Here is a 16,169-nt window from a genome sequence, read left to right on the forward strand (position 1 = left end):
GATAAATTACAAATTTAAAATTATTTGCCATAAGGATGACAATCTAGGGATTATTTGGAAAAAAAAAACTATATATCAAAGTTATTTGAGATAATACTAATAAAAATTGTCTCTATTAGCCATGATTTTTTTGTTTTTGGCAAGTCTCTATTGGACAGGATTAATTTCTATAGAAAATAGCGCGGGAGGGAGAAATGACGGACTTAATGAAGAAATGGTAGTGAGAGCCTGCGGAGTGTTATTGTGGAAACCCAATTTAATTTTCCAGAATTCATACTCATCAGTCTCTCCCTCCTTTTCCTCCCATTTCTCATCATTTATGCCTTCTTCTGTTCGTATCGCAGTCGTCGGAGACGTCGTAAGTCCAATTTTCTCTCTCCTCAATCATTCATTTTCACCAACGAACATGTGTATGTACTAATTTGCGCTAATCTTAGGGATTATGAATTTTCATTTACTGTTTCCTCAACTTTCTTCTGATTTTTACTTTTGAATTTTCTGCAACTTTTTTTTTTAAGCATGACGACTGGGAACTAGAGGATGATTCCAAGGCCTTACAATTTTTACAGGTATATATTTCTCCTGATTTTTTATTTTTATTTTTTTAAAATTTTGTTTCAAATGGATGTTTTATGTGTGTTGATAGGTTTGTAACACAGTTAAACCACAAGAATTAGACAATTGTTTGAAAATTGACACAGTATTTGCTTAATTAGACCTAACTTGTTTTCTCTAAACTTAATTTGCTAACACTTTTCAAAATGGAAGTACTCCATTAAAGTAAGGGATTAGTATTATATGTCATTTTTTCGGCAATTGTGTAATGATCTAGAATGTTTTGCGATAGAATTATGACAATTTGATCATATGTGCTTTACAATTTGATCTGTATTTTATGCTAGAGCTAGACTGTTTCGAGGATTTAATGGCTGATGGTTCTGGAATTGTCTATTATCTAGCTGAAATTGCTCTTTCGGTTATGGTTTAACAAGAAATGTCATTTTGGTTTCCGTGCCAGCTTAAACTGATCTATTCTATTTTTGTTACTAAGTCATGTGTCGAAGCTAATTCAACAGATTTATAATTTGTCTTCTTTTACTCTTTTTTCTGTTGCTCGATTACATTGTCAAACACATTAATCCAATATTGGGTCAGAATTTACTACAATGAGTACAATTTTCTTCATGGTATTTTGTCATACTTCTATGTGCTCAAAATAGTTGCCAAGTATCTTACTTTGTAGGATGATCTTTTCTGTTGTTCTAATGATTCATGCTGGCAGTTAATATTAAGGCCAAGTCTTCAGCAAGCCTAACCTATATTCGTGTTTCCTGCAGCCGGATTTGGTGCTCTTTACAGGCAGGTCTTCTCCCTTATCTCGTTATTTGTAGTAGCAAGCATGCTTTGATGTCCTTGAGGTATATTATCCTAGTTTTTCTGTCTGCTGAGACTGCTGACTGGTAAGATATGCTTGCTCAGCAGTTTTCCGTTCCAACTCTTACTTTATTGCCATTTAGTTGGTTCTGACCACTACCTTTTTCTTTTAATTATAAATCAGGTGACTTTGGCAATGAGAATGTTGAGCTTGTCAAAAGTATTGCAGAGCTTAACATGCCTAAAGCAGCAATACTTGGAAATCATGATTCATGGTTTACTCGTCAGTTCTCACATAAGTAAGCTCCATTTTAATATTAAGCATGAAAACTATAAATTTAACTTTACAAACTTTATTGGTCTAGTTGCAAATCTGATTTAATAGAATCTACTGTGATGCATAATCAAATTTTATATAGTTGTGTGGGGTTAGTCTACTTATTGCACTCTATCTCTATCTTGTAAAGGTGATCAACAAGACTTCACTTACTTTACTTTCTTATTTAATACTCTTTGTATGTTACCTATAGTAAATGGGAATTAGTGAAGTATATAAGGGAATAGAGTGTGACTTATCTTTTTAATTACTTGGAAATTGCCTGTTAAACCTTTCACAACCACCACTAGCAATACTTTCGTTCATGTTGTTTTAATATATATGAGGTATAAATAAAGGACAACTTACAACTAATTCAAAGAGCAAAAACTTCTAACTACAATTTGTCATTATACTAATTAACATCCCGTAAGACAACACTATAAGACAAGTCATTACAATCAAAATAAGAATGGCCAAACAAATTAACTCACAATTACATATTTGAATAAAGAAATTTCAATAAAAGATATAACAATTAGTCTCATTGACCTCTAGCTCGCCAATTGTCTACCATATTCTGAAAAATATTTTTGTAAAATGTCGAGTGGTCTGGTGTATAATAGAATTTTATATACTCAATGTTATTGTCTTCCTCATCCTCATCATCAGATTTGTCTTGATAAAAATTCTCAGGAGGCATATATTGCTTTTTTATGTAATAAACATGCCAAGACAATTGACAATGTTTTTTTGAACTAAAACAAAAAGCTCTTGTAAGAACTCCCTATCTCTTTATTAACTCGAAGCATCAATATACTATGTTTAATGCTCTACAGTGCTTCGTGGTTGGTAAGGACCCTTTTTCTTATGTAGGTGCAAGGAATTCACTTCCTTAGTATATCCAGCATCATGCACATAATAACATTTACACATCAAAAAACAACATTTGATTTCTTACTCTTTATTATATTACCTGATTTTTAAAAAATTTCTTCCAATTTTCTTTGGGAACCTTCATATCATAAGGCCTAGAATAATATCACAGCAATTAGACACCATGTGATAAAACCTCCCAACCACGTAATGCACATAATAACATTTACACATCAAAAAACAACATTTGATTTCTTACTCTTTATTATATTACCTGATTTTTAAAAATTTTCTTCCAATTTTCTTTGGGAACGTTCATATCATAAGGCCTAGAATAATATCACATAGCAATTAGACACCATGTGATAAAACCTCCCAACCACGTAAAAATATAACTTGATTTCATCTTAGGTGATCACAAACATTTATTGCAATGGTACATTTTTGTGTCCGATATTTGTATAAATCTTATATGGTACAAATTCCTTAATCATTGTACCATCAAGTGAACCTAACAATTTCAGCAAAACAAATAACATTTTTTAGATGATTTGATGACACAGTCATATTTTAATAAGGAATGAGGTCATGTAGTATGATTGAATACTTCCACCTATCATCATTGCAATCTTTTGTTATAGGTGAAGGTTCTTCAAGCAATGAGTTCAACTTCAAATTACCCTTCAAGCATAAATGAAATAGTCTACTTACAGTTTCGTCTACTATCCCTGTCCATCTCATACTGTTTACTGAAAGCAAATTGATTGAAACAAAAATGATTGCTGCACAAAACATTGCTCTCTATTATCCATATATTTAAGTTAATCAATCTTATTTTTTCAGAGTCTCTTGAAATCTGATAATTGTTGTGAATTATATGATGTTTTATTTAATGAGCACCACTTTAAATATACCAAAATCACAATGCTAATCTGAGTATTATATATTGAAAGAACTCCAATTCTCTTCTCAAGGAAAGACCAATATGAGTCTTTTCTTTATATAATTCACCCACATATCTTATTAGACTACAATATCAATTTAGCCATAAAGGCGAGAGAGAAAATTGAGATGGTCTGAGATTTAAGAAAGAAAGAAAGGTTGAGAGAGAGAGGGAGAGAGAAGGGGGGGGGGGAGGGGAGAGGGACAAGGAGAGAGAGAGGGGGGGAGGGCGGGAGAGAGGGAGAGTAGGTAGAGAAAGATAAAGTGGGATACACATACTACTTGAAAAGCAATGGAAAAAACGTTGGCAGTTAGGGCGGAGTAGAGGGTGAGCTTTGGAGTAAAAATAGGAGTAGAGAGAAATGAGGGAGATCAAGTCCGAGTGTGGGAGTAAGGTTTTGGGGTTTGACATAAAATCAAAATGGGGGATCTTTGAAAAGGAAAGTGGTTAAACAAAATAAGTAAAATGCCTACAAAACACTCATTAAGGGGTTAGAGGGAAATAGGGAATTCAAGTACAAGTTTGGGGAAAGGAGTTTGGAAATGACGTACAAGCAATGGAAAGAAAATGGAAATCACATCACTGAAAATGCGAACAAAACACTCACTAAGGGGGGTTTAAGTGATTCTTTCCCTTTTTAGATTCCCCTAACCAAATGCCCCTTTAGCTTTACAAATAGTTGTCATTGCTAGTGTATATGTTTACTTATTGTCGTCTTCCTTTGCATGCTAGGATGAAAGATGGAGTTCAGGTTCAGCTAGAATGGTAAGTTCTTGCATAGTTGCATCTATCTTTGACACTTTTTGCCTTGATGATTGGCATATATGTAAATCACTTTTGTCGATGCCATTAAGTAAATAAGTGAAAGAATGAGAAGCTTGATCGATTTATTTATTTTATTCCTAGTTGCGAGTGAATAGACATATAAAGTTCTATGTAAATTTGCTAATTGGAAATATGAAGATGCAACTAATGAAAATTTACCGCTCTTTATGTTGTTTGGACCACTCTTTATGTTGTTTGTATAATACTTCTACTAGAGTAAGTGCTTTTTCATCTGGGACGGGAGTAAGGACTCCTGTCATGTTCCTGTTATAACTGATGGAATACCAAAGATGGGGATTAAGGTAAAGATTATGTAAATTAGAGACTCTTGCTGAATAATTTTCACTGTGAAACTAAATGAGGATATCTATACACCCCAATTAAACATCAAATCGGAGTCTCCGAGCATATTTCTTTTATGATACTTTGAGTTGAATATAAACATTTTCCATCATTTCTGAAGGCCTTCCACCATTTGGCTCTGTTGTTTTCAGTAATTAAGCATTCTTAGTTTCCATACTTTACTTTTAACTTTCAAGGTCATCAATACAACTTGTCTTTGATAAACGCTTCAATTTCTAAATCATATCAAAATTTCTTACTTCTAGTATCAACCCTATCTCTTGACTCCTGATCTTACTATCTATAATTAAGGAGATGTGAAACTAAAAGTTAGTGAAATGTGCTTATAACCAATAAGCATTGTGCTGAACTTCATCCCCTTGAGAGTTCACCATGGGGCAACTGCCTTTGAGTCTCTTACGTCCCCACACCCTTGCGACAAGGAGCTTTTCCATCAGCCTATCATACCAAGAGGTGGCAGGAGGAGAGCAAACCTTATATTGTTGTAGAGTCATGGTCCACTGTTGTTTGTTATGAACAATCAAAGGAAATTAGGTGGTGATGATGGTTTCTGAACCCTTGAAGAGTGTTTTATTCCTCTTTCATTGTCTTTCCCTTCCTTTTATTACCCTTCCATGCTTGTCGTATTATTCACATTCCCAACTCCCACAATTCCCGTTCCTTCCAATTCCCATTCCTATTCCCCATTCCCATTATTGTCATTCCTCCAATTCTCATTATTACCATCCCTCAAATTCTCATTATTACCATTCCTCCCATCCTCATTATTGCCATTCCTCCCATTCCTATTATCAATTTACCATTCCCGTTTCTACAACTTCTAATCCTATCATCTACATTCGCCATATATGTTCCCACTCCTTACCTTTACTACCCGTTTGGTAAGTGGTCATAAGTGGTGGTAATGGTAATGTAATTTAGTGTAAATTTGTAAGGGATTTCTAATATCAATGCTCATGGTAATGAAATTTCATCACGAAACATGCCTTTTCCTTTATAATTTCCATTACCACTTAATACCACCTTCCAAAGTGGTAATGGATGGTGATGAAATCTTTGGAAAACGGTGGATATTTGGGGATGAGGTAGCACTAACATGGGTAAGACATGGGATTTTTTTTACAAATTATATGACAATGCATTACCCTTACCATTATTAATGACCACTAACCAAACGAGCCATTAGATTATACGATAATGCATTACCATTACCACTATTTATGACTATTAATCAAACAAGCCGCTAGAGACTTAAAATTATGTGCATTGCATCACCAATTGATTTGCTCCCCAATATTTTGAATAAGATGTGATTTCTATATATTAATCAGCCTTTGTCATTCGAATAGATATCTTAGACATACTACCTAATTACATCAATGGTTTCCTATACCCCTTGTCAACATTCAGTCTAGGTGAAGAGCATGTTGGATACAAGCGGTTGGACTACCCTACGTTGAAGCTTAGTGTTGTTGGTGGCAGACCATTTTCTTCAGGAGGTAATCAGTTATTCAGGAAGAAGCTTCTGACTGCTAGGTAAGCTATGTTTTTCTTTTTTTATTCAAATTTTGATGGATTACATGCTATGTACAGTATTGTTTTCATTCTCTTATTGCTCTAAAAGTTCTTCTGCCTTTTTTTTAACCTATTGTTAGTTGTATATATCATAAGAGTAAGCTCTCACAATATATTAATACACTTGCAAGCCAATCACTCATTTCACACCTTAAAGAAAATTTATTGACCCTTTGATTATCAAATTACAGTTTTGCCTTACATGATGTTGATGGTTTTTTGCTTTCCTTTTATCCATTTTTCAGTATCAGTTTACTCCAAACCCCTCTACATTGATTCACGCGTCCCCGAGGTTTTGAATTTGCTCTATACCATAACCATCATTGATCAACCTTTGACCACCACTACCCTACCAAGACCATCAAACTGACACACAGGGGTTTTCATCTCTTTCCTTTCCCTTCCCTTAATTCCTTTCCTTTCTTGGGTCATGAAGTGGACACCCCTTGATTGTTTTTTTGGTTTTTTCTAGTACCCACTTTAAGATAACATGTCTAAGTGTGATTTGTGGCTGCTAGTTCAATTCTATTAGAAATGAAGGCTTTCACATGGTCTTATTGGATGCTATAGATTTTTCTTTGCTGGTCATATGTGATGTCAGACTATAGTGGGGTGTGACAGGTAATTGGTATCTTTAGCTTAAGAAATTAGATACTGTGGCAACATCTAGACACAAAAGACCTACCCATGTGTGCATATGGATTGGAGAGGAGAAACATTGGTGATGCTTTAACAACGATAAGTTGTCAGACTTCTATTCCCCTTCTTCTCTTTGCTATTTTTATTGCTCAAGGCCTCTTTTTACTTACAAGGTTGGTTTTTTTTGTAGCATGCCCTTTGTTACTTTTATAAACATAAAAAGAAATGCAGCAGGTTTGAGCACAGAAGTATACAGAGAAAAAGGAAGAGGCTTTTCTTCTCCTATCTTAATAAGAACGATCTCATACAACATACATATGGTACTCTGTGTAACAAACTGTCTGACTTTATTACAAGATGCATCTTGACAAAACTCATTATCTCTAATAATCAACTAAGCTGAAAGTGAATGACTGATATGCCCTTAAGGCTAAATGACTGAACACTCTTAACCCCCCCACCCCCCCCCACCCACCCCCCCACCCACCCCCCCCCCCCCCCAAGCTGGGAATGAGGCAGAGGCAAATACTCCAAGGTTGGTTAAGAGACTGATGCCGAGGCACTGATAAGAGGATCCTTGAACATATCAATAACATTGGTTAAAATATGTCATATGAGCAACTTCGGAGAAAATATCAGCAACTTGAGCATGAGCAGGAACATGACTGAGGTGTAGTTGTGTGATGAACTGACATCACTAGGACAGATTAGAGAAGAAGATTAAGAAGTAAAATGGACTTGATTGATAGTTTTCTTGAAAAACAGTAAAACAAGTTGATAATTACAAGCTTTCGAGAGGCTTGTTCTCTCCCATTGAACTCTTAAAAGTTCACCCAAAATATATCAATATTCAACATGCTTCTCTCTCCCATTCCATTCTATTTATAGAGATATTTTACTCCCAACTCCCAGCTTATTCTTCAAGCTACTACTAAAATCTAACTAATTATTATAATACCAAAAGTACCCCTCTTCCTAGGTTGATTCATTACATTACAATGTAATGAATCAACCTAGGAAGAGGGGTACTTTTGGTATTATAATAATTAGTTAGATTTTAGTAGTAGCTTGAAGAATAAGCTAGGGAGTTAGGGAGTAAATATCTCTATAAGAAATGGAATAGGGAGAGAGAAAGCATGTTGAATATGAGTATATTTTGGGTGAACTTTTAAGAGTTCAAGGGAGAGAACAAGCCTCTCGAAAGCTTGTAATTATCAACTTGTTTTACTGTTTTTCAAGAAAACTATCAATCAAGTCCATTTTACTTCTTAATCTTCTTCTCTAATCTGTCCTAGTGATTCAGTTCATCACAAATGGTATCAGAGCAGTTCGTTCCCGGAGATTAAGTACTGATTTTCAGTTTCAAAAAAAAAAAAAAAAAAAAAAAAAAAAAAAAAAAAAAAGAAAATCTGCAATGGAGTTTGCTTCGCAGGAGACAAAGAAATTAGCTGAAGATTTAAATGAGATAATCAGAAAAGGTTTTGAGAAATTTCAGCAAGACCTCCAAAAAGACCTCAAGAAAAGAATCAGCGATGTTTTGGCTCCAATCAAAACGGAGTTGCATTCTCTTCGAAAAGAGCTGGAGGATGAAGAAAATGAAGCAAAATCGGAGGTGGTGGCGGAAGAGGACGAAGAGGTGGAAAGAACAGGTGATGATTCACTAATCTTCGTCACCGGCGGAATTGCAGTGGAACCAGAGAGAATGGAGATGGATAAAAGATCTGAAGGTTCCTCTAGTGGAAGGCAAAGGAATTGCTCGGGTGGTTAAAGGTGTAGTCATGGTGGTGTCGCAAAAAAATCAGATCGTGTTGTCGGAGGTGGTCCACTTGGAGGATATTTTGAGAGAGGAGGTGCCGGAGGAAGTGGTTCCGGTGGAGGTCCAGGCGTTGTCTTCGGTGGTTCGCTGGGTAGTAAATCTGGTAGTGGTTGTTTACAGGTTCTGGGAGATATTTGTGGTGGTGGATGTATGTTGGACGGTGGAAAAAAATGTTTCACAGGTGGATCTGGTTGTGGTCTGAGTTATTTGGCCGGAAATTGGAAGTTTGATGTTGGAACCGCCACTTGTGGTGGCCTGAAGAGGGAAGGAGGAGTAGTCCTGAAGTGCAGATTTGGCTCAAATGGATCGAGTGGTGGACCTGGAACATTTTCCGATGAGAAATCCACCGGTGATTCAGATCCCCTTGCCGGCAAAAATGTTGGTGAGGAAGATGGACGACATTCATGGAGGGGTTATTGCAGAAGGTTCCAGAACTGAGCAGCAAAGAAGGATGAGTGAGGTCTGGGTTGGCTTAGAGAAAGCCAGGGCTAGAAGGAGGTAGTAATGGCAATCTTGTAATTACTGAAAAAAGAGAGTCCATGGGCCAGCCCATTTCTAAATTCTCTCAGCCCAATCTTCCTGTCTCACATATAAACCCCACTACTCACAGACCCACTTCTTAACACCCAAAATTTTGAGCCCTTATTTCATTAAACTCATCCAGCATTTAATTGTTACACTAAATTCCTTTTCTGATTTCCCCAACCCAAATACTAACAATCAGATATCAAAATCACCTTGCCACACTATCAGTTCCACTCTCACTTTGACTTCACAACCTCACGGCCTTCCACTTCCTTGTGACCACTTGATCACCACCCCAACTTTCTTCATCTCACCAGTTCCAAATTTTCTGAGTTCTTCCACAGCTTCACTCACTTCTTCACTCCATCTTTTTAAACCCAAAACTTTCAAGCCACAAGCGCATAACACCAGCAGCACACCAGACCATTTCAGACACTCTTTCCTTCATCACTTCCAGGACTTTTTCTTTCTAGTGGAGGCACTCACTCGAGCCAGAGAACTTTATGAGGAGGAGCAGCAACACGAGCTGAAGCATAAACTAGGCTTGGGGCCTGAAGGGCTGCAAGACACTGAATATACGAGTAGAGGGCCAGAATTTAGTGATGATTACGACCCACCTTGAGGACAAGGTGAAAGTTTGGGCGGCCGGTAATGTAATGAATCAACCTAGGAAGAGGGGTACTTTTGGTATTATAATAATTAGTTAGATTTTAGTAGTAGCTTGAAGAATAAGCTAGGAGTTAGGGAGTAAATATCTCTATAAATAGAATGGAATAGGGAGAGAGAAAGCATGTTGAATATTGAGTATATTTTGGGTGAACTTTTAAGAGTTCAATGGGAGAGAACAAGCCTCTCGAAAGCTTGTAATTATCAACTTGTTTTACTGTTTTTCAAGAAAACTATCAATCAAGTCCATTTTACTTCTTAATCTTCTTCTCTAATCTGTCCTAGTGATGTCAGTTCATCACAAGTTGACCATATTGGACCATGTCTCGAACCAAATGGCAATCTATCTCCATGTGCTTAGTTTGTTCATGGAGTACTGGACTGGTGGCAAGGACCAATCTACCTAATTATCACAATGGGGTCAAGCAAGAGGAAGATTGACAAGGCCTATATCTTTGACAAGTATATTCAACGAGGTCACCTCACAGGCAGTGAGCACCACTGCTACTCTACTTCTTGGCCTTCCATGAAATGGGAGAGGATCCAAGAAATATACAGTACTCTGTAGTAGACCTTCTAGATGAGGAGTGGCTAGCCCAATCACTATCACCGAAGGCAGTTAAGGGGGCTCCTGAACTCGAAGCAAGAAAAATTCCTTGAGTGGAAGTGCCAACAAGATACTTAAACAACCGCTTTGGCAGCCTGCATATGCACAGATTAGGTTTATTCAAGAATTGAGCTAGTTCTGAAAATTGAAAGCAATGTTTGGCCATGTTATTGTTAGGTATATAAGCTTTCCCATGAGTTGTTGGAGAGGAGAAGAATCAGTAAGAACATCACCCTTATCAAAAGTGAGCTTAGTATGGTTTCTAAAGGTAAATTGAGTGGTTTGGCAGTAAACATGCCATGATGTTTAAAGATTTCATGACGATACTTCTGTTGGGACTTGGGAGACAAAGAAGCCATATGGGGATCCCTTAATTTCCAAGGGAAGAAAATATCTGGTTGGTCCTAAATTCTTTGTGTGGAAGGTTTGAGAACAGAATCTTTGAGGTAAATTATCCCCGAGCAATATTGCATGCGATTGGAAGGTCATCCACATCTATATGAATCAATATTGAGGTGGTCCCCTACCCTTTTGAGAAAAGGCTACAATCTGCCTTAGATTGAGTATAGACTATAGCCAAAGGTGTGTTTTAGGTGATTGATAGTTAGGAAAACCATTGACAAGGTGCTTGGTTTAATCCATACACGGACTTTTTTGTTTGGAAAGAAACAATCAGGCTCCCCCTGACCTATGACTACCATGCTGCGTGGACCAGCTTATCCCTTTGGAAGAGACTTAAATACGACTTCATTAATATCACCAGGCAAAAATGCATTTGTGACATCTGTTTGACATGTCATGCAAATCTGAGAGCAGCTACAGCTAATAAGGCCCTTACAGTGGTCAGCTGGTCACAGGAGCAAAAGTGGCTGTCAAATATTCACTAAAGATCTGTTTGTGACCAAGAATAACTAATCTTTCTTTGTGTTCAACAATTGAACCCCTTGGCTTGTATTTGTGTATTGAAAATCCATTTACAATCTATGGCCTTTTTGCCTTTATGTGACTGAGTAACCTCCCAAGTACTATTGAGCTCAAGTTATCTATATTTATATCCATCATGATAACCCAGTGTGAATGAGGGGCAATCTGTTAGAAAGCAACTAGATCTTGGCTTGATGTAAAAGAGTTGAGAAATGCATCAAATTAATAGGTAATGTAGGAGCAACATAATTTTGCAGCCAACCAAGTGGTATTTTGTTTTTGGTAGAGTGTCTAGTAGGTTCTGGTCAGTGGGAGAAGGAAGGATCAAGTTGTGAGATAGGATATGCAGTAGATGAGGGAATGGGAGAGATTAAACCAGAAGAAGTGGGAATCGCAGGTGTAATGACTATATCAGAGTAAAAGATAAATTTAGATCATCATGGAAGCCTGCACAAGATGCAGGCGTGTACATAGGTAAGGGCTTCATGTTTGTTGTATTATTGTTAAAGACATGTTCTAGAATTATAGCATCTCCAGGAACAAAGAATTTCATGTTAAGAAGTTCAAAGTCTATAACCCTTCTGAGTGTAAGGATAACCCAGTAGAGCACAAGGAACACTTCTGGGAGTGAACTTATCTTGAGTTAGGGAGGATTTAATCAAATACTAACTGCTAAGCAGCCAAAGACTCTTAGATGAGAATAGGAAGGAGGTTTTTGTTAACTTCATACAGTATTTTGCTGTTAAGTATTGGAGTAGTAATCTATTAATAAGGTGCACTGCTGTCATAGCACAATCTCTCCAATATGCAAGTGCTAGACCAGATTGAAAACAAAGAGCTCTTACCATTTCCAGTAAATGTCTATGCTTCCTTTCTACCCTAGCATTTTGCTGTTGGCGTTTGACACAGGAAGTCTAATGTAGGATGCCATGCTTGGCAGAAAGCAATCTACATTTGGACTCAAACACTAATGCATTGTCAATCTTTAAGTTTTTATTTTTCTGAAAGTGAGTGGCAGCATAGTTGAAGTAGATTTTCAGGGTGGTTAAACTTTTGGATTGAAGTAAGTGAATTCATGTGTTTCTGGTGGTCGTCAACCAGTGTAAGCATATATATATACTTGCCTCTTGTTGGAACTCTTTAAGGACCCCAAATGTCCATGTGGACTAGTTCAAAGGTTGTTGTAGGCTTGTAGCTCGAGAATTACTAAGGGTGAAAGGAAGCTTAGTGAATTTGGATAGAGGAGAGGTATGGCACACTGAAGTAATTTGAGGAACATGTGGTTTGTCACATGTAACAAGTTGAAGCTTGAATAGAGAGGCATGGCCAAGTCCATGGTTCCAGTATATGAATTTTATGAAGGAGGAAGAGGTGGACTAGTGACTGTATTACAGCTATTAGGATGTTTTTGTATGGGAACTAGAATAGGTGTATGAGGTAGACGAATTTTGAGAAGATATTAAAGTCCATCTTTGGCTTTGCAAAGGCACTTGATCAATTTGGATTGGCAATCAACTAAACGCAATGATCAGGATAACACACAATTTGGCAATTATTATCCTTCATGAGTTTATGGACAAAAAGAAGGTTGTGTTCAAAAATTGGGAAGAGAACATTGTCGAGAGTCAAGTCTTTGCATTGCATAGAGCTACTGAACTAATGCGAGAGATGGAAGTTGTGGCTCCTGTAGGTAAAATCTAGGGTGATTTCTTGATAGGCATGGGTTTAGTGAAAAAGGATAACGTGGGGCTCATCACTCATGTGATCAGTGAGTCAATGATCCAATCATGACTCATTACAGTGGCAGATGGGCAGGACACCATCTTAAAAAAGTGATTGTCCAACTCTTCATCAGATCCAGATCTTTATGAACAAAATTAGCTGAAGACTAACCAGGGATCAGCTTCAATTTTCTGTTGAGTAAACATTAAACATCAAACTGCCGTCACCATTTTTGTTTCAAGGCCCATGCTTAGCAGCAGCAACCTTAGGCGTTGGTGGCTTGATGCTCTGCCTATGTTCTAGATAGCATTAGGCCCACTGTCTCTAGTAGGACTAGGAGTAGGACCCTTTGGAGTTTGCTTCTTGTATTTGTTGTGCCAATTAGGGTAACCTGCTACTGTCCATAATCACTCTGCAGTGTGACCTTTGCCATTATGTAGCAGGACATGACTACACTTTACCAGCAGATCCTTTGCTATATATTGCCATCATTCCATTGTCAAAGTATAGGACATTGCACAAGCTACTTCCACATTAGGAAACAGAGACAACATTAAGTTTTGACTCTTATGTCCCATAATCAGCTACATTAAGTAACTCAAATAACATGAATTCCTCCTGCAATTCAATAGCTTTAATCAAAGCTTGAACATCATCAGGAGTGGTGGTGATGCTAGTCAGGGTATCCATATAGTCAAGCTCTTCCCACAAACATTTCAGAGTTGGAATAATCACTAATGGAGCTATTGTTCTGCTACAACTCTGCACAAATCTCTAGTATCTTCTGGATCCATTCGCGAGCAGAGACCGTTTCTTAGTTGTAAAGATATTGCCTAAGCATGATTCACATACATGTAAGATTTCTAAGTAGATCAATGAGCCAAGAAATTACCATGGATTTACAAGTATCCCTCACATAGCGTCGTTTTATTTACAAGCCCTAGCTTGTATTTTGACGCTAGATGAATTTCCATAGACCTCCTCTATGATCTATGATCGGCCAAATTAGCGAGTGAGTATTTTAAAATACACCCTTTAACCATGTGGGTATTAAAGAAAATATAGCAGCATGAGGATATTTTAAGCAATCCCCTTGCGTTATAAGATTATTTTTTAAAATAATTGCTAACATGTGAGTATTTTAAGAAGTTTCACTAACCATTTGAGTCCTTTTTGTGTGGATTTCATATTTATTTTTCCTAATACCTTTCACTTTTCTTAATATAATTGTTCTTTATTATTTTTGTCCGTACATTTTAATTTATTGATGTCAATGATAATTATCCCCAATAAATATCAAATAATATTATTTACATGTAAAGAGAGATAAAATTTGACAAACTACAAAATAATAGACATTTATTGACAAGTCATTGTATCCCAATCCATGTAAAAATTGCATAGATGTAGATCACAATCCATCTATAAGTAGATACTTTCTTTTGTTAATGGGACATGTTTTGCCTTGTGAAGCTACATTATTGAAATATTAGCAAGTCATGTGTAAGACCGCCTTACGACAAAGTTAGTGTATGTCCACCTCGTTTTTTTGCCGTAAAAGGGTCACGGTATAAGTTAAAGGGGTATCGTTTTGATAAAGGGTCAACTCTTACCTTAATAGGGTTACTTTTACTGTAAGTGACCCCTTTAGGTCACATAGTTGACCCCTTGTCTCACCGTAAACTATAGTGAGTCACTCTTATATGAGATTTTTTTTTTATCAAAGCGTAGTGTACTTTCAGATATGGAGTCCGTAACATGGGAGAAAGTGCAGATAGGATTCACAAAGCTGCTAAAGGGGCTCCAGAAGAGCAATCCATTGTATTTCTTGCACATAATGGGCCGACAGGTAGTCAGACTGTTACATTGACAGAGCTGAGTGACGTGTGCCTTAAAATGTACTTGATATTTTTTTCCAATTTCTGGATTTCTGGATTTCTGATTGGGCAGGTCTTGGTTCTAGTATGGATGACATATGCGGCAAAGATTGGGAGTATGGGGGTGGAGACCATGGGGATCCAGGTAATTTGATTAGGGTTGTTATTCTTCTTCCAGGTTTTGGATTTTTCATTTGTACATTTCTGCATAGTGCATAGGTAGTTGCTTTATTGCCTTCTCAGCTGAGTGGTGATAGATAAGGACGACTGTAGTGACTGATTGATATAAACAGGTGATTTTTGAGGTTATAACATGAAACTCATCGGTTGACATCCAATGCTAGCTAAATGAATTGATGAGGTGTTTGATTGGCTTAAGGGTTTCAGTCTTATTTCTTATCCACTTATTTTTCTAAGGCGAGCTTGATAGTCTGCTTTTTACAATTCAGATTTAGCCCGAGCGATATCCTTACTAAAAGAGACCAACAATAATCCCATCCCTATGGTTGTTTTTGGGCACATGCATAAAGAATTGGCATATGGAGGCCTCCGGAAAATGATAGCCTTTGATGCAGACAAAACCATGTACCTGAATGGAGCCATTGTTCCAAGAGTGAAATATTTGGATTCTGGAGGTTCTATTCGGGCCTTCATTATTGTAGAATTTTCAAGTGGTAAAGTGATGAAGGTAGCGGAAACTTGGGTTTCAGTGATTAATGATAAAATCTTGTTAGAAGAAGAGCTTGTTTTGTTTAGCAGCAATGATGAAACCGCTTAAGTATATTCATGTCAAGAGTAACATAGATATTTGTGGTAAAAATGATGCACGAGTAGTGATGGTGTAATGTTCATGACTATATCTATAACAGTGATCAAAATTTGGATAGTGCTGGCTCTGAAAACAAAAGCGTGTATTTGTAATACAAATCTCTTCTTATTTAGTACTCTGCTTACCAGTTTATGTGTGCTAAGAACTGAGGCTTTGAGACCTGTAATTAGTAGAATGATTACAGCATGTACTGCAAATGTTAGCAAGTCGTGATTAGGTGAAAGGCATGTGTCTCAGGATTGGGTAGATAAGTTTTTTTTTTTGCTCGGGAGAGACTACTTAGAGCCTGTTC

At 37.0% G+C, this 16,169-nt stretch overlaps 1 protein-coding gene across 3 annotated transcripts; it reads left to right on the top strand.

Moving 5' to 3' along the window:
* The first annotated feature begins 178 nt into the window (after positions 1-178).
* On the top strand, positions 179-15,989 carry LOC104901810 (uncharacterized). Of its 3 annotated transcripts, XM_010689428.4 has the most exons (9): positions 182-358; positions 519-569; positions 1,338-1,359; positions 1,559-1,673; positions 4,242-4,274; positions 6,108-6,233; positions 14,914-15,020; positions 15,122-15,193; positions 15,498-15,989. In XM_010689428.4, the coding sequence occupies exons 1-9, from the start codon at positions 215-217 to the stop codon at positions 15,824-15,826; spliced, it is 999 nt and encodes a 332-aa protein (XP_010687730.2). In that variant the 5' UTR covers positions 182-214; the 3' UTR covers positions 15,827-15,989. The 3 variants fall into 3 exon arrangements, with proteins under 3 accessions (XP_048491111.1, XP_010687730.2, XP_048491113.1); XM_048635154.2 differs by lacking the exon at positions 4,242-4,274 and having other exon boundaries at positions 179-358; XM_048635156.2 differs by lacking the exons at positions 182-358; positions 519-569; positions 1,338-1,359 and adding an exon at positions 1,440-1,460.
* Positions 15,990-16,169: the final 180 nt, after the last annotated feature.

The sequence above is a fragment of the Beta vulgaris genome, chromosome 8, assembly GCF_026745355.1.
Source record: "Beta vulgaris subsp. vulgaris cultivar EL10 chromosome 8, EL10.2, whole genome shotgun sequence".
NCBI lineage: Eukaryota > Viridiplantae > Streptophyta > Magnoliopsida > Caryophyllales > Amaranthaceae > Beta > Beta vulgaris.